Here is a 26,853-nt window from a genome sequence, read left to right on the forward strand (position 1 = left end):
TAAATCACATAATTTACTAGTACAATTAGATAGGGAATACAAGAATTGTGTAGATTTAAAATTAGTAAATGTAAGTTTATGTAACTCCTTTTATAATATATCGGATAAAAGTATTGAACATAGAGTCTTTTTTATTCATGACAGAAATAAGAATAGATGGTTTCATCTTTATCTTAAACCAGGATTATATAATTTAGAAACATTAGCTCAAGAAATTAATAAAAGAGCACGCTTAAAAATGGGTGCATCTGCTGGATTTGGATTAAGACTTATTAAAAGTGATAGCTCTGATAAAATAAGAATAAAATTAGGCAATGAAGATCAACATCAATTTCTAGCTAAACTGTTAGGAATTAACACAGATGAAAGGATACGTAATGCTGATGCTACACCAAATATAATACCTTTTACACACTTTTATATTTATTGCAATTTAATTGATCCTACAAAGACATTTGAAGCAACTAAAGATACAATTTGTAATTCTGGTTTATTGAATATTTTACATTGAAGAATGTTAAAGAATTTGGAACACAAATAAATCATGATTTAGCTGAGTGCGATTTCAAACCATGCATTCCTCAATTTAATAATTTTTGATTAGAAATTAGAAATCATAATGGATACTTAATTGATTTGAATAACATTCCTGTGATATATGAATTAGTTATAAGATGAAAAGAGTATTTTTTTGATATATAAATGAATATAACTGTTGGACCGAGTATATGTTTTGGGTTTGATTTTAAACATGGTAAAGAAATGAGAATTAAACTAAATGATGTAATTACTGATATTAAAAGTAAATCATTTAACAATGCATCTATGATTAATAAAGAAAATTATAATATAGAAAAAGTAATTGATTTAATCAAAACATCTTTAAAATATTATGAATTAAATGAAGATGGAATTATTGATGATATTAAAAACATATTATCTAAAATATATGATAATCATAAAAGTAGTAATGAAATAAATGTTGAATTAATCATAAAAAAGACAACTAAATATTTTGAAAATGGTAATTTTTTTTGATAAATAAATGAGTGATAATAAGTGGATAATAACTGGATTATAAAATGGAGCATTATTATCAGTGGGAACTGTTGGTTATACAATGGTATTAAAAAAAGTATTTAGAATGGGTAGTATTAATGTTGATAGATTTGATATAAATGATATCTTAAAATCAACGTTAGCAGTTACTTTATCGAAATTAACAGTTGATTATTTGGAAAAACAAAAATATATTCCTCCTATAAATACGTAACTTTTTATTGAATAAATGGCATCTGCAGTAATAACTATAATAGGATCGGCAATTGTTAACGCTTTAGCATTTACTGGTGGCGGGTATTTATTTAAGCATATTGATAAAAATGGTTCATTATCAGAACAGAAAAGACATAATTTAGCATTAGAAAATATAATAAAGCAGCGGAAGAATACAGAGAAAAAAGACAAAACTACATGGATTATATTAACAAAGAATTATATGATACGAAGATTTCACATAAAGATTTACAATCAGTCGATGATGCAATGAGTTTATATAACGCAGTAACAAATAAAGAAAAATTACATCTATATAAACCTCAATTATCGAATTATTATACCCCAAGTAATGAACAGAAGAAATATGAAATAATTTGGATTTTAGTTTGAACAGTTATTGTTATATTTGTTGCATATAAATTTACTAATTAAATATATATATTATTTTTGTTAAATAAATGGATGATAAAGTTGATAATATTGATATCATTCCTCATGATATCAGTAAAACTAAATTAAAATCATATTTGGAAAAACAAATATTAGAATTTAAAAATGATTTAAAAGTTAAAAGGAACAAATATTTAAAAAGTATAATTATATATTATATATATATATATTATTTTATTATTAGTGGTTCAGTTACAATTAGTTCTGTAATAACATTTTAGCAATATTCTCACCATTAACACCTTTAGCTATATCAATTGGTGTGTTAGGCTTAAGTTCAAGTGTTTTAACCGGAATAAGTTCAAAATTAAATGTAAAAAGTAATAAAGAAAAAATTAAATCTAATACAAAAGAAATTAATAAATTAAAAAATACATTAGATTATATTATTAGTTTAAATGGTAACAGTTGAAGAACAAGATAAATTATTAAAAGAATTAATAAATTATTAATCTTTTTATTATATAAATGGGGTTTCCAAAAGCTTTCCAATATAATAAATCAATTAAACATAATATTCCTGCAATAGATTATAAAAAAAAATTACATAAAAAATTTAGTTTTCAATTCATTAGTTAATTTAGAAATTTATATTACTGAAACACAGTTTTTTATTACTAAAATGGAAAATATATTTAATACATATGAAGTTACTTTTACTCGAGATGAATATCATATATATATAAAGTTATATCTAATATGAAATATTGGCAGAATCAATTAAATTTTGCTGTTTATTGTGCAACGACAGGGTGTGGTATAAGTTGGAACAATCATCTTAATAACTTAGATAAAAATTTGTCTTATTCAGATTTAAAATTCATTCATACAATATTTAGATTTCACACATATTTTCAAATCAGAATTATATTAAATGAATTAGAATGCCCTTTGCCTGGATCTAAATATTTTAAAGAATTGGATAATAATATTAATCTAAGTTTTATAAAATTTGTAATGAATTTAATATAAATACTAATACTAATTTTAGAGCGCATGGTAAATTGCAAGGTATTGGTGAACAGTATGAAATAAAAAGAATTGATTATATGCATAGAATTTCAGCTTATCATAATTATAAAATTGATAATAATAATGGTTGGATTAATTTCATTTTAGAAAATAGTGAAGGTTTTACAAAATCAGGTATACAAAGAATAAATCAATCTATAAGAATATATTTAATTTGTATATTAGGTGCACAAGTTGGAACAAGATCCCCAATAGTTGGAAATGATAGTACTTCATTTGATACACAGAAATAATTTAAAGTTTTATTTGAAGATTCTATTCATAATGATAAAAATAGATCGATTCCAGAAAACATTGTAACATATCAAAATTATTTAGATAAATCACAGATTAGATTAAATCATTGTATAGGCCCTAATTTATTAATTATTTCTTATGATTTAGTTTTAAAAATGGGAAATATAATTGGTTATGATAATCTAATTAAGACTGCAACAATAAATAATTCATTTGGATTAAATGATATGAATAAAAAGATTATCGCTGCTCCAAAATTAATGGAAGGTGAAAAAAAAATAAAAAACATATTCAATCAACTGAAACTAAAACAAAGAGTATTGAATTGAATAATGATTCTAAACCGGATCACAATACATCAGAAAATATAAAAACTGATATTATTCAACATGAAATAATAAAACCCAATAATGATAATAAATCACATGAAAATGCTAAATTAGCTATAACTTGTATAGGAATTGTAATAGGAGGAATATTATATTTTAAATTTCAATTTTCTTTATTATGTAAATGGATGTAGAAGGTGGAGAAGATTATGAAATGGAAGACATGGGAAATAATAATGATGGGTATATTGATGATTATAATGATGCTGAAACTAATATTGATAATGATGATGAAACAGCATATAGTTCTAATTTAGCAGATAGTGGTTCTAAAGCTCCATCAACAAAGGAGTTTGATAGAAGAACTAAATCGAGAATAAATCCTGAAAATGAAAATCCAGATTTAGTAAAACAAAATTTAGAATATAATGAATATGTGTATCATTTCAAACCTATATTTGAAAGATCTGGATATAATATCAATGAGAGAGGTGCTAGAAATTTAGTAACAGAATTAAAACTTTTAGATGGTGAATATTATTATCGTTTGAAAGATGATTATTATATTGATATCACTAATAAACGTGAAAATAAAATATTAGCAGAATCAACTTTGAGAAAATTAGAAACATCTTGAATTAAAAGAATAAGTAATAGTAATGAAATAGAAAATGTTGCCGACACAGAAATAAATAAAAAGAGTATTTAAACAAAGAATAAATGAATCATTTGAAATATTAAAAAATAATTTAGAAACAGAAACAAGTTCTGAACAGAATATAACTTCCAAAACTAGTTAACTTAAATCAAATAGAGTTCCAATTGAAAAACTTTTACCGAATGGATTAATTGATGCAACAGATCAACAATTAGAAGATTTAAATATATTTTCTGATAAAGCAATTAGAGAAATGATTAGTATATGAAATGAAGCTGATAAATTTGCCCATGACAAAAGTATAAGAGATTTTAAAATTAGAACTTTAGAAAAAGATAGAACTGATAAAATTAAAGAAATAGAACAATTAAAATTGGATAGAGATAATATAGTTATTGAAGAAATTGAATTTTGAAAAAGAAATGCATATTTAGAAAAAGAAAAAGATGATTTAGAATATAACATAGAATTACAGAAAGAAGAAATCAAATTATTATTAAAATCAAATGATTATAATATTAATAGATTAAAAGTTATTTTTAAAGATTTGTTGATAAAACCAAATTCTGATATATCATTGAAAGATAGAATAAAATTATTATTTTTAAGTTATAAGGTATAACAATTCTTTCAATTGTAACAGCTGTAACTATGATATTTACAACAATAGGTTTAGCTATATCAAATGCTTTAAAATCTACACCTACTCCCAATAAACTGGGTAAACCTCCAAATAATAATAATTCTATACAAGAAAAAGATGGTTTAAAAAAATTAGTAAAATATCTATGGGAATTATCTAAAAAATCTGCTGCAGCTTTACCCGGAGTTATAGCATCAATTGTTGGTTTTGTATTAAAATCTGCTGGAAATATTATTAACTTTGCTGCTGAACATATAATCTTATTTTTAATTTCTGTTGTAAGTGCAATTATTTTTGGATTAGTGAATATGATCAAAAATAAATAATCAATTTTTTTCCTTAAATACATGAGTGGGAGTTACATAAATCCTTCTAAGAATTCTAGAAAATCTAATGCTATTAAGGCAGAAAGATCTCATCATATAATTACATGTACTCATAATCCATCAAATATTAATCCTGATGAAACTTTATATGTTAGAATTCCTCGATTAACACAAAATACTTCTTATGTTCCAAATAGTATTCATTAATCAGCTGATATAAAAGTAACTGGCCATGTTTATAACTATTTTGTTGATAATGTTGGAAGATATTTGATAAAGAAATTAACTATAAAGATTGGCTCTGAAACAGTTTTCTCATTAGATGATTAAAATTTATTTACGCATTATAAAGATTTATGGTTAACAAAAGAAAACAGAAACAATATGTTATTTCAAGGCATCCAATCCTTAAATCAAAATAAATTAAGATCAGAAGCTAATGGCGCAATAGTAACTCGTACCGCAGATAATTTGATTAAAAAGATTTATGGAAGCAAATATAAAATTCTATTAGATTTTGAATTGATAGATAATAATGCGCCTTTTAACATGCAATTCAAGAAGATATTATATTCGAAATAACATTCGCTCCTGTTAATGAAATTTTGCTATCTAGTGTTGTTAAAGATATGGGATATAAATTATCGAATATGTTTAGAATATGATACAGTAACTGATGAAAATATTTCAAGCATAATTCAAACTCAATACAATCAAGGATTTTCATTATTATATGATTGCATTGATAAATTTAAAACTGTAACCATTAATGCAAATGAATAAATAATTAATGAGAATATTAACTTCCCAAGAAGATCTATTAAAAGTATATTAATATTTTTTACCATTGCAACATATTCTTATGGCGCAATAAATGTTGATAATTATTATAATCCTGAAATATCAAAGGTAGAAATAACTATCGAAGGTATAGCAAATAAAATATTTTGCCAGGGAATGAGAATGATTGATCAATGGCCAGAAATTAGAAAACATTTTATGAATGAAAAAAATAAATCATCTGAAAATTGTAATATTATCAAATTGATTATTATATCGGTAATATATACGCATAATGGTTAGATTTTAGAACAACTGAAGATAATTTATTACATGGATCTGGGAAAAAATTACAGAACACTTAAGATGGGATACAATTATTCATGAAAAAGAAAAAAGGGAGTTTAAATTATAAAATGCACATTTATATCATATCTGACGCGTAATTAAATATTGTAAATTCTCAATTGAATAGTGTTATGTATTAAAATTTTAATCTAAGTAAAAAATTCTATAATAAATGGAAGGATGAATATATGAAATACAAAGTCCAAGTGAAATGATATCAGATATATATTATGTAATACCTTATGATGAATATAGTAAGTATTTTGGAGAATACTTTTATCAATTCAAATATAGAATAAGTAAAATAGATAATAATAAAAGTGGCGTTGTTGATAATTTAAGTAATGAAATTGACAATAATGTTTTTCCTTCTACATCTAATAATGTTTTACCCTCTATATCTGGTAATGTTTTACCTTCTACATATAATAATGAAATAATATTAAATTATAGTGAAAATAGAAATTATTTGGTGGTTATTGTAAAGGTGAATTTTCAAACAGCCCATCAAATTGGAATAACCAATTGGCTGTACATATTACTAATGTTATAAAACGTGTTGGTTTAAGAGAATTTATAGAACACTCATTTAGATACGTTACAAAGTTTGTTTCAAATAAAAAAGTAAATGGTAAAGATTTATATAAAGATTTATTACGTGAATTTTTATCAAAGGAACCTGAACTCAGTAAAGATGAATTAGATTTAACTGATGCTAATAAAATATTAGGATCAAACAAAATAAAGATACGGACGAAACTTAAAGTAGTAACTATTAATGATGCGGTATATAGTTTGAATAAGTATATCAATAAACAAGAGGCCCATGGGCCTTGAAGCATTGGTAGATAATACTGTGGTATTAAGTGGTTATAATGTTTTACATCTGCCGGCAAATCTTCTATGACGATGTTGATTGGGAGGACCACAGACTTAAAGGTCTATTTGTCTAGTACGATTTTATTCCTGAAAATGAATTTATTTTCTGCCGAACGATTTAGCCTAGGCTATTTGTACTGTTAAACATCATTAATGCGATTCTGTTAAAAAGACGAAACTAGTTTATTCTGGTGTTTTCCATCATGTCCCAGCCAAGATATTTATATCAATCAAGATTTGGATACAAAAACCCATTTTTACGCATGAACTTTAGGCCCCACTGAATAATGAAAACAAAAACAGAACGATTTTTCTGAATGCAATTGCAAGACCCTCTGATCTTAGAGCTCCAAGCTCATGCATGTACGCATGCAAAACGTCGCAGAGAGAGAGAGAGCGATGCCGGCGTTGGTGTCACTGAGGCCGGCTGATGATTGTTTGTTTGTCTTTTTGTTTGTTTGGCTTTACGTACGTCGTTTGGATCTTGGTTTCCCAAGACTATTCCTATTGGATTGTTCATTTAACCTCACGGCGGTACGGCCTTTGAAGTGTGCCCGCACACTGTTCGCAGCCAGCAGGACTCGAACCCACTTGTCACTCAGCATTGATAGTGGATTCAACAGCATCACGCCTTATCTCACTGAGCTACCGAGGCCGCTCGATTCAATTCAAAAAAAACTACAGCAGCGGCAAATAACCATCGCAATATTGCAATTTACGACAAACAACGCGTAAATTCAATCACTGTTGTTCAACGCATGGAAAAGATAATAAAAGGTATTTTTTTCCCGGCGCGCATTACATAGCGAATCTCTGCCGAGTGCGTAAGAGGGTGCTACCGCCTTGTGAGTGTGCAGTAGGCGGGTAGGGCGTCCTAAAGTAAAAACTTATATTGGAATATAGCCGAATCGAATTTTACAATGTCAGTCAACTGATTGATGATACAAAATGGTTGTTCTCGGCGTGCTTAACAATGATATTTTCCTCCAATAAACAACTCTGGTAAAATTGAATAAAATGATCTATCTTTATGGGCCGACTCTATTATCACGTCCGGATTGAAATCCGGATAATCCGGAGATTTCGGTGAAATACAGCCTCGCTTGCCAGGGGTCCGGTATCACTCCCGAACTCGCTTCCACCAGCCCCCTGGCCTCACGAAGCGTGATTTCATTACTGGCGCTGTTGCGCATGACGTCATACATCGATTTGCAAAATACTTCCTTTTTCGGTAAAACGTTCGCTGATTGGTCCATCTAACAGGAAAACCAACAGAAGCCCAATGGCGTTTGTTATAAGCGCTGTGATTGGTACGACTGGATTCTGGTCGTCTAGTAACGACTCCAACGACTCGTGAGGTCAAGGGGTTCGGGGAACAGCTTTAGCGTAGTGGGTTCGAATCCCTTGACGGGTGAAGATGGGTGAAATAGAGTACAATCGGAGAACGACTGTGCTATCACTTAATTAGACTGGTTGCCGGTCTCTACCTTCAGTTAGAGACCGGTTGATCCCATCCCCCATTTTACATTTTCGATGCAAGTCAAACATTTCAGTATCGTGTTACTTCCGGGTTAAAATGGCGCCTCGTTAAATAAGCGAAACTAGGAGTAACATCAAAATCGCACTGGAATGATCGAACAGCTGATAATCTATGAATCATAAATGTAATCAGCAATAGGAAATTTAAAGACCGAAAAAAGGCATTAATTGCTGTAAGTATCGAATTAATCCGCTGATATTTGCTCGGAATTCTTACAGCCACTACTAAATTGATACTTTCATTTTGTAGGTAAGAAGGGCTCAGCTGTGATAATCATTCTGAAGGAACTTGGCTGAAGGGCGACATGCTTCCTTTATCAACCGTATGTGAAATATATTCAGTGAATTGTTGTGTTTATGATGATGTGAAAATGACTAAAGTCTGAATAAAGTTTACAATAGTTGAACTCCTTGTCAGTGTTTTGTGAGATCAGATATTTGGATCCACTGCAGCATCTCTACTTATATTCTCGATACAGACAGTGAATTGGGACAGACTTGGGTAACCCCAGTAATTCAGATCATCTGAATATTCGCAATATTTTCCTCTCCTCATGGACCAATTTTTGCTAGAAATTGAGTATAAAATCCATCACAACAAACTCTTTTTCACTGCTATTCTATGTTCCATATTTATTGTCCACTTCTAGTACAAAATCTTATTCAATATACAGACAGCCTGACAAGAGGGTGACATACGTATTTTGTGACATAGCAAATTGTCTGACAACAGAATGACACTGATATCACTAATTAACTCGAATCACAAAGACCAAGTCTATACGCCTTATAGGCCTCCTTTTCGTCCGTGACAATGATGATGATGATGATGATGATGATGATGATGATGATGATGATGATGATGGAGTCTTGACCAGACAGTAGGCCTAAATCCAATCACAGTTCCAATTGCATGCTCGCTTGTGTAGTTATTCATAAAATCCAGCTCTTTAAACCATGTCACTATCAGATCAAGGAGTTTCATCGTTATTTGGAATCTCATATCATGACGGTTAGTGCTGGATTCGTTATTCTTTGATTCGTGATTGACATTACTTTCTGAAATTAAACCAATAAACATATCACCAACAATTAAACCTGGATTGACTTTTTAATTCATGTCTCATCCGTTTTTCAAACTTACCATGATAAAACAACAATTCATTCTGTACATGTTGAGCTCATTCAATTTAAATATGCATAACTTCTAACTCTTAAGAAATCCTGAGTTGTATATCAGAAAATCTTCATCAGAACACAATCAATGACCTACAATAGACAATCAACAGAATATTTGTAAAATAAGTATTCATTTACTGTTCACAAGTTTTAAAGGACATCGAAGTGAAGTTTTACCTGTGGTATATTTTCACCACAATGAATTGACTGATGTCCAGTGTCACATTCAGAATAATCAATCAATCATCTCAAGTGAATAAACAAATTGCTGGTGTCGGGGCCTCTGCTGCATGGCTGCCGCTGGTTCAGTTCAGTATGTCAGTAAGTGGAGATTGGTTTTTCCATCTCAAGTTCGTTGTTGTTGTCGATTGAAAACCGTTCCTTTGAGCAGGATAGGTTTTGACGGCGCTGTAACGGAGACATGCTGAAATGTATATCAATATTTTGGAGGCCACACGTAGTACATGTGCCCGCAGAAGCGTTACCTGATAGTTTTGGTCGAGTTTCTTTCTTTAATTGATGTAAAAATTGACTTTTAAGAGGTCCATGGAACGTAAATCGAGACACTCTGGAGGCAGCCATGTAACATTGTTCACGTGATGAAATACTGAAATCTGATTGGATCCGTATATTCCGCGGAAGATGGCGGACGGGTTGAACCTGTCCTATTCTGACCTTGAACTTGAACTTGACCGCGAATGCAGGTTGCGCAGAATTGGACAGGCGACCAGTCTATCACTTAATAGACTGGTTGCTGAGCCTGACTTGTTGCCTGTTAATGCTATGCTGATCGTGTATCTTCAACTTCGTTAACATTTTTTAGTCATTTTCAGCTGTTTCTAATGTTTTACGTAAACGGAGTGACAATTTGAAGTTACTATGAAAATGAGAACAGTCGGCGCTATTTTTTCGTAGTACTATTTTCGATCGATTTTACTAGCTTTGGCATGATGTCATAGACGTCAACCAATGCTAAAAAAACTATTGACGATTCGGTAGATAGTTTGAATAAATTGTTAGAGTCTGATGATGAAACAGAGGTTGATAGTGAAAGTGATTCAGGTAGTAATTATATTTATCTCAAATAATCATATTGGTTGAAAATTGCATAAAATAATAGTTAATAAAAAAGGGGTTTTTTAGGTATTAATGTATCTAATAAGTATTTAATGCGTATCTAATACGCATCTAATACATATTATTTGAAAATACCTAAAATTATAATTTTTTTAAAAATTTATATTGAAACCTCAGTAATGATAAATAACCTTCATTATCTTCAAACTTATTCATATATTAGTTGAAAAAATAAAAATAAATTGGTTGGAAATTGTATAAATAATATTTATTTTAAAAAGGGGGTTTTAAGTATTAAGGTATCTAATCTGTACCTAATACGTATCTAATACGTAACTAATACATACCTAATACATAAATGCTTAAAATACCTTATTTTATAAATTTATATTCATAGGGAAATTGAAGCCTCAGTAATAATTTTGAACCTTTATTACTTTTTAATTTATTCATATATCCATCATGTAACTCAGTAGGTATAATTTGATTTTCTTCCAATGATTGTTGCATAGATTTTCTATCTTTATTGTAGAATAAAACTAAAAATATCATGTTTTCCCTAAAATCTTTAACAATTGAATTATATTTTTGATTTAAAACCCATGTTGTTATCCCAAAATGTCTCCCAGAGAAAGCTAGATAGCATAGTTCACTTTCTCGTATTTTTGAATCATGTAAATTAGCACAATCATCTATGATGAATAATGTATTTGATTCTTTGTAAATATCAATTGCTATTTTAATACAATTATCTAAATTTTCTTTTACTGTTTTAGGATTTAATATAATAAACTTTTTTATCTTAACTATATCTCTATTATATGTTTTATTCATTTCATAGGTAGGGCAGAATAATATTATATTATCAAAATGATTTTTATAAATAGTTTCTAACAAATCTAATACAAAATGTGTTTTACCACAGTTGGTTACTCCAGTAACTAACATTTTATGCGGTTCAAATATAAATAAATCTTTATCATTTATTCTTTTAATTTTACTAGATAAAATCTATTCATTAAAATTATCATCATACCCTTTATATTTCACCAAAGAATATTTTTTTCCTTTAAGAGTTTTTGTTTTCAATACTTTTTCTATTTTCTATTCTATTTCATCTGGATTTGGTACAAGTGATAATTCTTGTTCACAGAAATAACCTTATATTTCTTCATCTAATAAATCTTCTAATTTATAAACAAAAGGTTTAGTTAATATTATTTTTTTAATTTTAAATATTTCTTCGGTAAAATTTGGAGTATAACCTTTATAAAATGTTTTTCAATATTTAGATATTCTTACATGTTGTCCTGTTTTAAATTTTGGTTCTCCAAAATCATGTGTAACAAACGCTCCATATAAATTATTCCAAACTATTCCTGAATTATCTTCTTTTCTAGCTTGTATAGGTTTCATACCAATACTTGCGTGTTTAGAATTATTATAACCTTTCACTTAATCATCTAATACATCTATATATTAATATGTTTCATTTGCAGTAAAATATTTCCACATTCTAGTTTTCAATGTTTTATTAAACCTTTCGATAATAGATGTTTTTTTATCTGAGTGTGTTGAAAAATACTCTACATCAGATAATCAGATAATAGTTTTTAAAAATGTTTATTATAAAATTCCTTACATTCATTAAATTGTATCTTACCTGGAATAGCTTCTTTCAATATATTTTTAAAAGCATTAGTAACTTCTTTACCAGTTTTATTTTTGATTGGTATACTTCATGCGTATCTAGTGAATATATCTATAACATTTAATATCCAGAAATATCCTTTATTGTATTCTTCTAAGTTCTTCATGTCAATTAAATCTGCATACCATCGTTGATCAATATGTGAAACCATCTCGTTAAATAATATTTATCCATTTTCTTATGAATTTGATGTTGGTTGATTTTGTAACCATTGTTACCCAGTTGTGTTACCCAGTTATTGTATAGTTATTGTATGTACAGTGTCTATTGGTATTCTGACTTCAGTCTGTTCAGTGTGAATCATTCAGTGTTTATACTTGACTTACCCCTATAATCTGTACCTATATAAATATCTGTTTACTGACCACAGTCAGTCCCAGCCCCAGTAATTTAATAAATGTACGTACGTTGTAATATTATACGTCTGGTGTCGTTTTATGGGTGTAGTTCGACCCTGGAGCTTGGATCCGAAAAGGAATTTGGTATTTCGGCCCTGGAGTTTCATCCGTAACGGAAATTGGGGGGCTCGTCCGGGAGCCACGGACTTTGAAGATGACTTTTTGCACAATTTGACGTGTTTGTGGCAGAACCAATGAAACGAGGAAAAGTTTTTGCAGTACTTCTGTTGTTATCTGTGCTGTTTTATAAAGTTACTGTACCGTTTCATATTTGGTATCGTTTTGGGCTCGTAGGTATGTTGCCCTCTGTGGAATCGTTTATAGATTCGCCAAGTAGCGAACAAATTGAGACTTTACGTAAAAGTGAATTAGTTCAGCTTGCTGAGCATTATAACGTCTCATTTAGAAAATCACAGAAAAAGCAACATATTAAACTCTGTATTATAGAACATTTTGTCAAATCTGGTCTTTTAAGCGAAGTTGAAATGCAGCAGGCGATTCCTGATAAGACAGAAAATGAGGCCGGAGAAACGGAAGCTACTTTAATTCGTAGAATGGAGCTCGAGTTCGAAGCGAAGGAACGAGAACGCAAACACCAATAAGAAATCAAACGTCTTGAGAGTGAACATCAGCTGCACTTTTTGGAGTTGGAGTCACGTGTTCCGCAAGGCTTTCCGGCACATAGGAATGAGTTCGATGTCACTCGTCACATACGTCTAGTTCCGAAATTTCAAGAAGCTGAAATGGTTAAGTACTTTTTACATTTTGAGAAAGTAGCCAATAATCTTAAGTGGCCTAGAGAGTGTTGGACATTGCTACTCCAAAGTGTTTTGATTGGAAAAGCTCAAGAAGCATATTCATCTCTCTATGCCGAAGCAAGTGCTGACTATGATATAGTTAAGACTGCTATATTAAACGCTTACGAACTTGTACCGGAAGCTTATAGACAGAAGTTTCGTAATCGAAAAAAATCTCCCAATGAAACATATATTGAATTTGCCAGAGAAAAAGAAACGTCATTTAGTCGTTGAGAGTGATTCAAAAAATGTAAAAGACTATGATTCTTTAAAACAATTAGTAGAGGAATTTAAACAATGTATTAGTAGTGATATTAGAACATATGTCGATGAACAGAAAATAGATAGTTTGTCAAAAGCTGCCAGCTCTGCTGATGATTATGCTCTGACAAACAAAATCAGCTTTGAGTCAAGTTCTGCTAGTAATTTTCCGGCTTCGGATTCTCGAAATGTGTCAAAATTTCAAAGAAATTTCAATAATCCTAGTAATACGCAAAATTGGACTCAGGGTAGAAGAAATAAAGGTATTTGGTGTAATTACTGTAAAATATCCGGTCATACTCTAAGTACATGTTTTTCTCTTCAGAAAAAGAATGAGAGGGGTGAGAACCAGAGGTCAGAGACAAAACCGATCGGTCTTACAGCAACTCAACGCATTGAATCCAACCCTGCAGTTCAACGACTGTATAGCAAGAGTTATAATCCATTCATAGTAGACGCTTTATTGTCATTCGAAAGTACCGATGAACCAGTGAGTATTAAATTACTTCGCGATACGGGTGCCTCTCAAACTTTAATGTTGGAGAGTATTTTACCGTTATCTGGTAGTACTTTATCGGTGAACATGTTCTCATTAGAGGAGTAGGTTCAGAAATTATCAAAGTTCCACTCCACAGAGTTTATCTGGATTCTGATTTAGTTCGCGGTTCTGTAGTTGTGGGCGTTCAGTCGTCACTACCTATTTTGGGTGTATCTATGCTCCTCGGTAATGACTTGGCTGGTGGTAGAGTACACGTTAACCCTTCAGTCACTACAGATCCTCTACTTAATGTAGATACTGAAAGTTTAGAGAAAACATAACCTGGAATTTTCCCATCATGTGTAACTACTAGGGCTATGTCACGATGTGCTGATAAGATAATGGGATCTAAGCCCTATTTAGAAAACAAAGAGTTTTCTATTGAAATGGTAGATTTAAGTGATTCGTTTCTTGGTCGAATTTTTGACGAAACGCCTACCGGTTTCATTTCATCTAATAAATATGTATCATCAAGGTCAAACCTTATTGATTTGCAGAATGTCGAACCAGAGTTCAAAACATTTTTAAATTCTGCTTCCGATTCAATTGAATCATTAACTGATACTACTTCTGGATATTATTTTCAGTCTGGAGTGTTGATGCGTAAATGGCAAAAGACTTTTTTTACTTCAAGCATTTCGTGATTTAGTTGTGTTGTACTTTAGAAGTAGCCTTCTCCACTCGGTCCCGAAAATAAAGCAGCTCATCATCCAGATATCATCTTCAGCCTTATACTTGTGTTATTATTTAAGATCTTTATAATCCTTATACTTATTTGAGGGTGTTATACTACACCTTGCCTTATGGAGATCAACAATTTAGTTTCGCTCAACAATATCGTCATATTTCAAACCTATATCTGATGCACTGTATAATTCAGCATGACTATATAGATGGCGGTAAGGATTATTTTGATACATGCTGAGGAATATATATTGGTAATCTATTAATGGTTAATGGTATTTTAATAATGGTATGGTATGGTATGGTATGGTTCAGATTGATATTTTTGAAAACTAACTGTGATTTCTGTTTTCAGCTTGTTATACCAGAACGATTTATTGATGTGTTGATACCATGATTTGTTAGTATCATCACACCAGGGTGTGGTATGAACTTTTATTACTTCACTTATGAGTAAGTTGTATAGAAATGCCAGATTTAAAAAACATTCTACATCAGGGACATATTTGAATATTGTAGGGACTGCCAGGGACATCTTGTAAAAGTCATTTCCAGAAAATATCCAGTCACATTTTCAGGGGCATTTACGAGAATAAAAACTACTGAATTTTACAGTGAAACATTGTCATGACGGTCCGAGATATTAGAATATATCGTTTTTTTACACAACTTGAATTCCGTTTCATAAGCTGCTTGGCTTTGATTGACATGCCAGATTGCCCCCAGCTGCTCTACGAGCAATTATCCCAAAAAGATATATCGTTATAAGCTGAAAATTACTTATGTTGGGCCATGAAAATTTTTCATTTTGTAATTTGTATCAATTGATAAATGAGTTGTTGGTACAATTTTAAGGGCTTCTCGCTTTATCTATGTGTGTGGAATGTTGCACGGTGAACTCCGAACACCAGGCGGATAGCCGATCAGCAATTAGCGCTCGGCAAGTTTGATTGACAGCGTTACTGATTGTTTCTATGGGAGGCCGAGCTCTACTCTAGTATCGCGCGCAAGCGCACGAATGTATTTTGTTTGAAATAAAATTCATGATTGCCAGAAATATTTTAAGGAAATACCCGTTTGTATTAATGCCGATATCGGATTCTGCAACATAATAATACAGATTACAGAAAAAAATCTAGACGTAACCGAATTCAAAATTCCTGGATAAATGGTGTTAAAAACTAGACTATCGTCGGTTTTTATGCTCCTACATTTTCTACAAATAGGGCCTTGGAATGATATTATTATACAACCTGACCGAATAATACAATTAAAGATCAAAAAGTAAGTCATCAGCTTTTATTTTGATGAGTCTTACCAAAATGATCGGCGGTATAGTGACAGGGCCATCCCAATATTATTGTCTGTTTGCCGTAACACCGACTCAAGTTCTCAGGATGAGTCGGTAGGTAGGTAGAAATGCTATTTTTGCAAAGTTTTAGGGCAAAAATGGAAACAATATCAAAAATCTGCGTTGTGCCCGGAAAATTTGTCTATAGCCTTTATTTCATGAATAATTTTAAAATTCGAACTTCGTGTCTGGAGCTTCATCTTTGTGTTCAAAATAAAACAGTACATTGGATATATGCGCGCTATGCGCACATAACCAGCTTAAATATAGCCACTAAGAATGAATGGCAGCTTATTGGAAGACTGCCGTTTTCCTGGAAAACTCTAAACTAGGCCACACTCAAGGCATGTTTTCACATGATGCACACTTGATTTCAAACATACGTAGCTCATACATCGGTAGTGAATGAGGCAATTCTCTCCAGGATTTTTATGGGTTCTTCATAAAATGTAAACTCTCGCCGGGATTTAAGGACTAAATGAAATTTCCGTGACAATTTGCAGCTCCCCGGTACAGCGGGACAAAATTTCAAGTAATGTTCAATAGAAGAAAAGATATTGGACATACAGGCAATGAATGCGATACTCCAAGAGGTGATAAACTGTAAAAACAGAAATATTCAGAGTTTATTTCAAGAAGTTTATTATTTACATCTCTGTATTTGATCTTCAAACACAAAATACAATTACATCAAAAAACATGATTATCTGAAGCGATGAACTAGAATCTCAGATGTGACTTGTTTTTTACCATATACCTGCAATGTAGTGAATGAAAATAATAAATGAATCAATAATCAAGGGACACCTTGGTCACTGGAATCGTAGGCAAGGGTGTTAGAGTGAGAACAAATTCAGAGTAGACAAGGCACTATCCAAAAAATGCAGTTCCCTTTAAGAGCCCGGAAATAAAAAATATAAAACAGCTCTTGATGACCTTGACCTTTGACCTACAAGACCCAAAATGTAATCAGTTACTCAAGATATTTTGAATAACCCATCCAAAAAATCTCACTTGATTATCTTAAACCGTCTATGAGATAGAGCCTAGAAATGAAAAATACATAACAGCTTCTAGTAACCTTGTCCTTTGACCAACAGCACCCGAAATCTAATCAGTTACCCACGGTCCCTAGGATAACCCATCCATAGAATTTCAATAAGTTATCTTAAACTGTTTACGAGTTAGAGCCCGGAAATGAAATTCACAAAACGGCTTCCTGCGACCTTAACCTTGGACCTACAGGACCCGAAATCTAATCAGTTACCCACGGTACCTAGGATAACCAATCCATAGAATTTCATTAAGTTATCTTAAACTGTTTATGAGTTAGAGCCGGGAAATTAAATTTACAAAATGGCTTCCTGTGACCTTGACCTAAGACCTACAGGACCCAAAATCTAATCAGTAACTAACCTCATATAGTAAAACACAACTGTTGAATTGGAAGAAAATCTGTCAAAGGGTTTAAGTGCTAGGGCATGGAAACCACTGCAGACGGACAACAAAGTGAATACAGTATGCTCCCACAACTCGCGTTGTGGGGGCATAGAGATAATGTGTCAGCATTTATCTCTGTCACAGATGCAGTTAACCTCACCAAACCTGGGAGTTTAGGTACATACATATACAGACCATAAAAATCTACAAAATTATCTATAGCATCCAGGCAGCGAGAAAGTATAACACCATTATAATGATTATCCCTCAAGCTACTATGTTGAATGATGGTACATAGCTTGGTATATAGCTTGGTTTATTCTAGGCGCTTTCAACATGTTAAAAATTACTTGATATAGTACAAAATTATGGTACTCTTGTAAACCGATCAACGTATTTCCCTTAAACTTTGTGTGTATGAACCGATATATACGATCCAGTGAAGGGAAGCAGACTGAAGTGAAGGCTAAAATTACAATTTTTGAAACATTTGAAACTTCCGAGTAGTACTTACCCTTTCCTATGGTTCGTGCCAATATTTTCTAAATTTGGATTGATCGCCAATGGTTTTTCTATACGTATTGCGGTATTGCATTTAGCCACCGGTGAAATCGGCCATCTTTCTACACCATAGCAGACCCAAGAATGCAGCTATGCGGGACAGGTGGGCGGGACACCCACCATAGGAAAGGGAAAGTACTACTCAGAAATACATATTTTAGTTTCAAAAATTGTAATATACTGTCGAGTACTGTACCCTTTCCTATGGTTTTTGCTAGAAGCCTAGCTCAAGGATGGTGGGAAAGGTTGATAGAAAAACCACTGCTCAATCGCAAGGTAAGAGGGAAAAAGGAGAACACTTACCCAAGCACAGAATGGCTCACTGTAGCACAAGGAAAACCGGTTTGGCCACACTGAGTCCGTCCAGCTCAGCCCCCCCCGAATTTTGCAAAATTAATACTTGCGAACATGAACTCAAACTATGTAAACGGATACACCACACCTGATCCCAACAGTGCAAACATAAAAATTATACGCTAAAGAGTCTGATCGAAAAGAATGAACACCTCGAGCTATAACAACAGGACCGAGCGATATTAATGAGCCTAACTGGCCTGAAACATCCTGTCAATAAAAGTACGTGAATGTCAATGGAGAATTCTAAAAGGCAGCCCGATAGAAATCTTCCAACGAAGCACCTGAAAAGGCTGCCCAGGAAGTAGCCATAGACCTCACCTGATGAGAAACAACTCCCTCCGAAGAAAGATTCCCCTTTACTAAAATGTCCTTGATTAGTGAAGAGTCCCGACTGTGTCCCGAGAAATATCAGGTGATCCAGCAGTGGAATAAATAACCACTCGCGTGGACCCCTCCGTGGTGCAGAGCGATATAAACAAAAATGATAATGCCAAAGACCTGCTTCAATTCACCATTGACGACCGACCGAGGCTGGTCGTTGGTTCTTTCCAAAAATTCCAAAGCAGGCCACAGCGAAACCAATTCCATTGCTGGCCTGAAGACAATATGACCTCGTCGAACTGAAAGTGCATGTATTTCAGAATTACGGGCGGAGCAAGCCAAGAACAGCAGAATACTATCTTTTTTTGACAAATTCGCAAAGGACGCTGCGTGAAGAGGTTCAAATGGAGCCTCCATTAACTTCTTCAAAATTACGGACAGGAAACAGAAAACCCTGGAACAAGCTGGGATATCCAATGATCAGCTGTTAAGTATGGCCGTCTAGAGGCATGCAATATATGGGAAATCGCGAGACGGTAACCTTTGATAGTTACAACCTGCAGGCCTTTTACTATAAATAGAAGCAGTATTGAGCATGAGCATGGATCAATTTCCCTTGTAGCACACCAATCTGCAAAATAACCCCATTTGGTGTAGTAAATGGTACTAGTCGATGGCCGCTTAGATCCTGCGATATAAAAGACAGCCTGTTCTGAAAACCCTGAAGCCGACAAGTAGAGATTTCTGGACAATGGCCAGGTGAGCAGATTTGGCCACTGGCTGTTCAGATGATGCTGAAAATTCCCCCGAGACATACTCATCACGTTTCCCCGACCAGTCCAGAGAGAAGGCATCGGTCCCACGCTTCCGCGTCTGGAAACGCGGAAACGAACAGTGGACACCTCCGATTAAACCAGGTGGCAAACAGATACAGCTGCGGATTGCCGAACATGTCTCGAACATCTTGATCGAGAAGGAGCATCGGAAATCACACGGACATCACGATCCTTTTCCCTGCTAAATGTACCACAGTCTTGTCTGGCACCAAATTTTGGCCGAGAGATCCGTGAGGGTTTCTGAGTGAGTGCCCCCTCGATTCTGAAGGTAAGCCCGCACTGTTGAATTGTCCGTGGCTAACCAAACGTGGTGGCACTCCACTCTCCTGTGAAAGAACTTCAGAGCCTTTCACACTGCCAGCAGTTCCAGGAAATTTATGTGGTTGGTGGTATCGTAGCGAGAACACCTCCACCCTTGGTAGCGTCCCCACCCTTGGTAGCTGGAATTCGTGAATACACGAACTAGAGCCTCTAACGGGGCCAGTGAGACCCTGCGATGAAGATTCATAGTTGTCGCCCACCAACGAAATTCTGGACTGAGATCCGTTGGAAGAACGGGTAACAAGGTCTCCCAGTTGCCCTTTGACTGAGACCAGAAGACCTTTCAACGCTGTTGCAAGCACCTAAGGGCACCACCAGACACATGTAGCTGATGGAGCCTAGAAGCCTTGACGAGTAACGAGCTGTTCTCGGGGCTGTGGAAACTCCCGATACGGCTTCTTGAAATTTGGCTACTCGAGCCATGGACGGAAAGACCTTGCTGAATCAGAGATCGAAGTCCATGCCGAGATACGCGAACTGTTGAGCCGTGGTCAACTGAGATTTTTACCTGTCTATGCAATGCCCAGCTGGTGAACTAAGTCTAAGACTGAGGTTATTGCCTCCCGTCATTCTTGAGCTGAGTTTGCGACTTCTAACCAGTAGTTGAGGTAAACAACAGTCGAACACCCCTGGACTGCAGTACCTTCTGAACGGACTTGTCTAACTTTGAGAGAACCCCTGGGGCAATACTGAGGCCAAATGGAAGAGACCTAAACTGGAACTGGCGGCCTTTCCACTTAATCCTGAAATCACCGTGATTTTTGGTGAATTGGAACCTGAAAATAACCTTTCAGGTCCAAAGAAGCTGCCCATTGAACTGGACGGAGCCCTAGAATCATGTCCCTGGGTTTGGTCATTCGGAACCTTGCAATGTCCAGGTGCCAATTGAGGGACGACAGATCTATTCACCATCCATTGACCACCTGTGGCCATTGGTACCATGAATATTCGAGAAAACCAGTTGAAGTTTCGTTGCAAACTGGTTCTATCGCTCCCTTCCCAGCTAATTTTTCGAGAGCAATAGAGATTAAGGCCTCCTAACCTGCTTTTGGTGTCAGGCGCGGTTGCCTTAAGAAATGGAGACGAAAAAGGTTGGACCAGTTAGTAGCTGCCTGTTGCAGACAACCTCCCACAAGTCCCGATGATTCATTTCAAATTTTTCCAAAAGAGAACTTTTTTGGAGCCTTCCCCTTGCCCCTATACGAACTGGAAAAGTTATGACCGGATGGGGCTTGACGCGATTTTTGGAGTTGTGCGCTCATTCCCCGACTGGCATCTGTAGCCACCCAAGAAAGTGTCGAAGCTTGAGTTGGTCCTGTTTGAGTCTGTGCCGAAGCTTGCGTCGCCGGAGCTAGACCAGAACGCTTCTTTCATGGTGGACTTGGTTTTGACCTCCCGAATCTTCCTCAGTTCAGCGAAACAGGAGCGCACCAACCGGAGAAGAGACGCGAAGAAGTGCCTAATGGAGCTCTCAACAATGAATTAGATACCATATCCAGTAGACTAGCTTTGGAACTGGAGTCCATAACTGACTGGCAGGAGGCTAACACAAGAATCGTCTTCGCTATCCGATGTCGACGCTGCCAACAAACGATGAGGCGACTGACAGCAAATCTTCCAACAATATCGAACGTAATCCCTCCCGCGATATTGATCTGCGTGAAGGATACCTTGCGCGCTTACTACGATAACAGCATCTCGTGGGAGAGCGACCTCTACCCCCAGAGCGACGATAACTATGTTTTGAATTCAAAATGTCAGAATCCAACCAACCACACTCCTAGTTCGAACGGGAAGTTCGGAAGCGAGTGATGTCTGGACCGGACCGGAGCTCGGCATGGGCCGGACCAGTGCCAGCCGGACCTGTTGTCTTGTGCAGGTATTTCAACTGTCGCGCGCGCTCGGTTCAGAACCTGTAGTCAGAAACTGAACCGGCTGAACCGACTGAAACAGTGATTATTAACGCAAAGATGTTCTTTGTAGTTTTCGAGACTTATCAGCCCGAATCCATAGGTCGTCCGACCAACCCTCGCAATTCCTGCAAGGATTAACCTTGGAACAATCTTGACCTGATTTTAGCCTACAAGTCGTCCCAGGCTCCAAACAGATGACCACATCCCTTCCCACCATGATGATGACCTTTAGGAGCGGCATTATTGCATTCAATTAATTTATCAATTGATTATAAATTAAATTAAAATTAATTATTCAGATATACATAGAGACAAGGGACAGTCCCCAAAAGGAACGGACTCACCATTACGAGAGCGAAAAGTCTCTCGACTTCCTAAATCCCTTGAATTCAATAAATTTTTGACAAAAAATCCAAGCGCATTTCACTGCAAGAACGCCAAGAAAAAAGATAGCAGATTTCACCGGTGGCGAAATGCAATACTACAGGGCCGTGTCACACAGAAAAATCATTGCCAATTAATCCAAATTTAGAAAATTTTGGCAAAAACCATAGGGTAGGGTACAGTACTCAACAGATATACCACAAGCATATTATGAACAAGATATCCACCGATCTTTATATCTCGGGCGCAGTAATTCAAATGAACAAATTGTGGGACCATTGAGACGTTGGATTAATGAGATGTGGGACCAATGGGATGTGGAATGAATTGTGAGGCTAATGGGTATCATCAGTACACTATGTTATCAATAATTACTTCGTAAGATAAACGCTAAACTGAATGAAAATCTAACAGCAATCTAATGTCAATCAGGGCGGCGCCGGGTGTGGGCCAATATGTTTATGCTTGCGCATGTCAATGATGTAGCCTATTGATTGAATCTCCAATTTTTGCATAATAAAATTGTTGTGGGGAGAGGGAATCAATATGATGGCTATCAAATTAAAAATAAACATATAATAAGACTGTCCAATGACTGGGAAATAAGAAAGTAAATCCTACAAAATGGCACACGAATATTCAAGCAGATTAATTCACTGGTTTGTCTGCGTCGTATAAGCGAACATGCCCTAACATTGATTGGCTGCGGGAGATTAGCCAATTGCAGGGAGCAATTATTTTACATCAATTTAACGATGTACAACGGCCTTCTAGACGTTTCATGAAACAAAAAGCCCTTTGGAATTTTCTTAAAAACTGCCACAAATTCGTCGATTTCTCTTAAAGTAAATGCAATATTCAAAACTCAATTTCCAACAGATTTAAGCCGCATGATCGAACTACATTTTGCACATAAATGTAGTGGATTGCATGACTTCGTGTTAACCCTTTCAGTACTATGGACGTGCTATGCACGCTTCTACCATGTCACTTTGTGTCCGGCTGACGTGCAGAGCACGCACATTAGCTATTCTTTTCAAATTGACTGCAGCACAACAGCATTCGTTTTGTTTTGATTTGTCAGCACTTTACAAAAAAACAATTTCAAAAATTGAATTGCAAATCGTCAAAATCTTGTAGATTGCTCATGGGCATTGCTCAGTGGTAAAATCTAAATAATAACCAAAAATTTGAAACTTTTTTATTCTTGCTTTTTTTGTTCCATAATATCACCCGTTACCGTACAGTGCTGCCATCTCTCCATAATCATTTTATTGGTTTTTATTTTTGATATCTAGTGATTTTTTTCAGACAATCAGCCATATGTATCAAAATGGCCACTATGGGATGCCTAATGTCAACATTATGAAAATATATATTCACAATTAGTTTTATGCATTTCATATGTAAAAAATAGATCAATTGGAGTTATCAAAAAAAATTAAACTTTGACAAAAAGGCTCAGCACAGGGCAAAAATAGGCCTCAGCAGCGAAATGGTTAAAGTTACAACCTCATTTGTAAGCAAAAATTCGATTTTTAGATCCATCACAACATCTCGGGCTTTGCTCGAGATAATAATGCTTGAAATACCGCGGTAAGATATTATTTTTATCATAAATTTCTACTTACTTGTCTAGCATTTCCCAGAACTGTTGCAGATTAGCTCTATCCAAATGACGTTTATTTCTATCTAACCCTAGGATGTATACATTCCATTTCTTAATATTACTGTCTATTGGAAGATCCTGCCATTTCAAATGAAATGCCCGCACTAGAAATGAAAGAAATGTTTAACTAGGGGTCCAGGGACACCATGCCTACTTGGAAAGTGGTTTCAAATGCTCAACAATTTAACAATTTCAATATACAACGCCCCCTGGTGACCATATACAAAACCAATGACCTTGAATCTCACCACAATCATGGAACATGTCAGCAGCTATTATTTTGTAATTGATTGTGATAACAAAATATGCCTCGTTACCAATTCAATATGGAAATACTAAGTTATTCTACTATTCCACGCCCCCTGGTAACCATATGCAAAACCCAATGACCTTACAACTCACCACAATCATAGAACATGTCATGAACTACAACTTTGCAATTGATCATAGTAACAAAATATGCCTAGGTACCAATCTAATAAGGAATACTAAGTTATTCTACTATTCAACGCCCCTGGTGACCATATAGAATAACAAATGTCCTAAAAACTCGCCACAATCATAGACGATGTCATGAGCTATAACTTTGCAATTGATGTGGTAACAAAATATGCGCAAGTACAAATATAATATAGAAATACTTTATAAGATATAAGTTATTGTATTATTCAACGCCCCCTGGTGGCCATATACAAAAATCAATGACCTTGAAACTCACCAAAATCATAAAACACGTTATGAGCTACAACTTTCCAAATGATCTGAGAAATAAGACTTTAAAGCCGGCTATTTTCACCAGTTTGCCGTACACAGCAGGTGCGCGTTTGCTGTGAAAAACCCCTGACCGCTGACGTCATTGTAGTCAAACTCACATTTCCACGCACGTTGTACCACTGAAAATTAACAAACTTTTGGCGCTCTTTATGAATACCAAAGCTATGGCACACTAATAGATCTGATTTAAAACAATGCCTAGTTACCAATATGATATGGAAATACTAAGGAATTCTACTATTGTTCAACGCCCCCTGGTGGCCATATACAAAAACCAATGACCTTGAAACTCACCACGATCATAGACCATGTCATGAGCTACAACTTTTTAATTGATTGTGGTAACAAAATATGCTTAAGTATCAATATAATGTGGGAAAACTTTTTTCCATCTACGAAATGAGTACTGATGACACCAAGATGGCCGCCAATTGCGTCATAATTGCCTGATCTAATATACCTGTCTCAGGTATAAGAGATCCCTTTCCAAAGAATACCCATCACAAATTGCAATGAAAAATGGCAAACCATTAGAAGCTACAGGAATCACAATTCAGGCCAAAATTGACATTTTTGGGCACAAAAAAAGGTCACAGGACAACCATCTTGAGAACGATCGACCCAATTTTTCTCATGCTGATGGGCCCTTGGCCATATTTATTTTCAGATAACAAAATTCTTATCAAAGGATAGGATAGGAGCTAGGCCTAATCATATCAGAAGTTTTGTCTTAGAATATTGGTTGAAACGTGTTTTTGAAAAATCTATAATTCCTGCTTCAATGAGTCGAGGTGGTGCATTCTTGGGGTACCGGTATCTGTAAAACAATGCGTAAGATCAATAGAAATAAAGTGAAAATTAAATTGCATTGAATTGAATTGCAATCACAGTGTAATACCAGACAAGAGGATTGATATCCTGTCCGTCGGTCCCGTACTAACATCTTGCTGTAGTAGTAGACAATTTCGGGGCACTAAGGACCAATGACAATCATTATTCATAGAATATCTTACCTTCAATGAGCAGAAATACTGTGGAAATACACGTGTGAATAAACCAGGAAATGCGGTAGTGCACGGTGTCTAGTGTACGGAGACGCATTGGGGTCATTCACAAATATAATCAAAGAAACCGAAACTTTGATCTGTTGAAACAAAATGTCAACATTACGATTGAAATATTATAAAATAACATTTAACCTTGATCTCGATTGATTCGAATTTAAAATAAAAATCCACCATTCGGCGAATTCTGTCCACACTTAAAAATGTTCCTAATAGGCTACCATATTTCTTGGATCTATCCAAGAAACGATAGTTCATAGGTCGAGCCACGTTATTAGAGAGTTAGGCGAGTCAGACCCCTGCGTTTAGACCGGCCTGGAAGTAAATCTAGGCGTTTTTCCAGCTAAAATTATGTCAAAATGTTTGAACAACACCCAAAACTTTATAGTACTAGCAGTCCGAGTCTATTTTGATTTCACAGAAACACATGCATACAAAAAGAACGGCAATTTGCTTCGATTTTGGTATATTTTCGATTATTTCACAAAAACACGAGTTCAGAATCCTATGAAATTTTCAGATTGTAAAATAGATACTATATGACACCTCTGATAAAAAAAAATCATATCTCAGGACCATCTAGATAAAAAGTGTGCCACCCGTTTTACTGAAATTTTTCGCGATAGGCAAATGCATTGGAAACATGACGTCATCAGCTAGTGATAGCAAAAGCGAACCTTAGGTTCGCTAAAAATGGGCTTGCTGACATGGTTGTACT

The 26,853-nt window shown here is 34.4% G+C and overlaps 1 protein-coding gene across 2 annotated transcripts in view; it reads right to left on the bottom strand.

Annotated features, from left to right (window-relative positions):
• Positions 1-17,113: 17,113 nt before the first annotated feature.
• LOC141908094 (parafibromin-like) overlaps positions 17,114-26,853 on the bottom strand; it is a 139,057-nt gene continuing 129,317 nt past the window's right edge. Inside the window, exons 12-13 of one of the 2 annotated variants that reach the window (XM_074797926.1) lie at positions 24,260-24,401; positions 17,114-17,252 (exon numbers count right to left, since the gene is read on the bottom strand). In XM_074797926.1, coding sequence (XP_074654027.1) covers positions 17,216-17,252; positions 24,260-24,401 — 179 coding nt within the window. In that variant the 3' untranslated portion in view covers positions 17,114-17,215. The remainder of the gene's footprint in view (positions 17,253-24,259; positions 24,402-26,853) is intronic. The other variant, XM_074797928.1, reaches the window with a different exon arrangement.

The sequence above is a fragment of the Tubulanus polymorphus genome, chromosome 7 (genome assembly GCF_964204645.1).
Source record: "Tubulanus polymorphus chromosome 7, tnTubPoly1.2, whole genome shotgun sequence".
Taxonomy (NCBI): domain Eukaryota; kingdom Metazoa; phylum Nemertea; class Palaeonemertea; order Tubulaniformes; family Tubulanidae; genus Tubulanus; species Tubulanus polymorphus.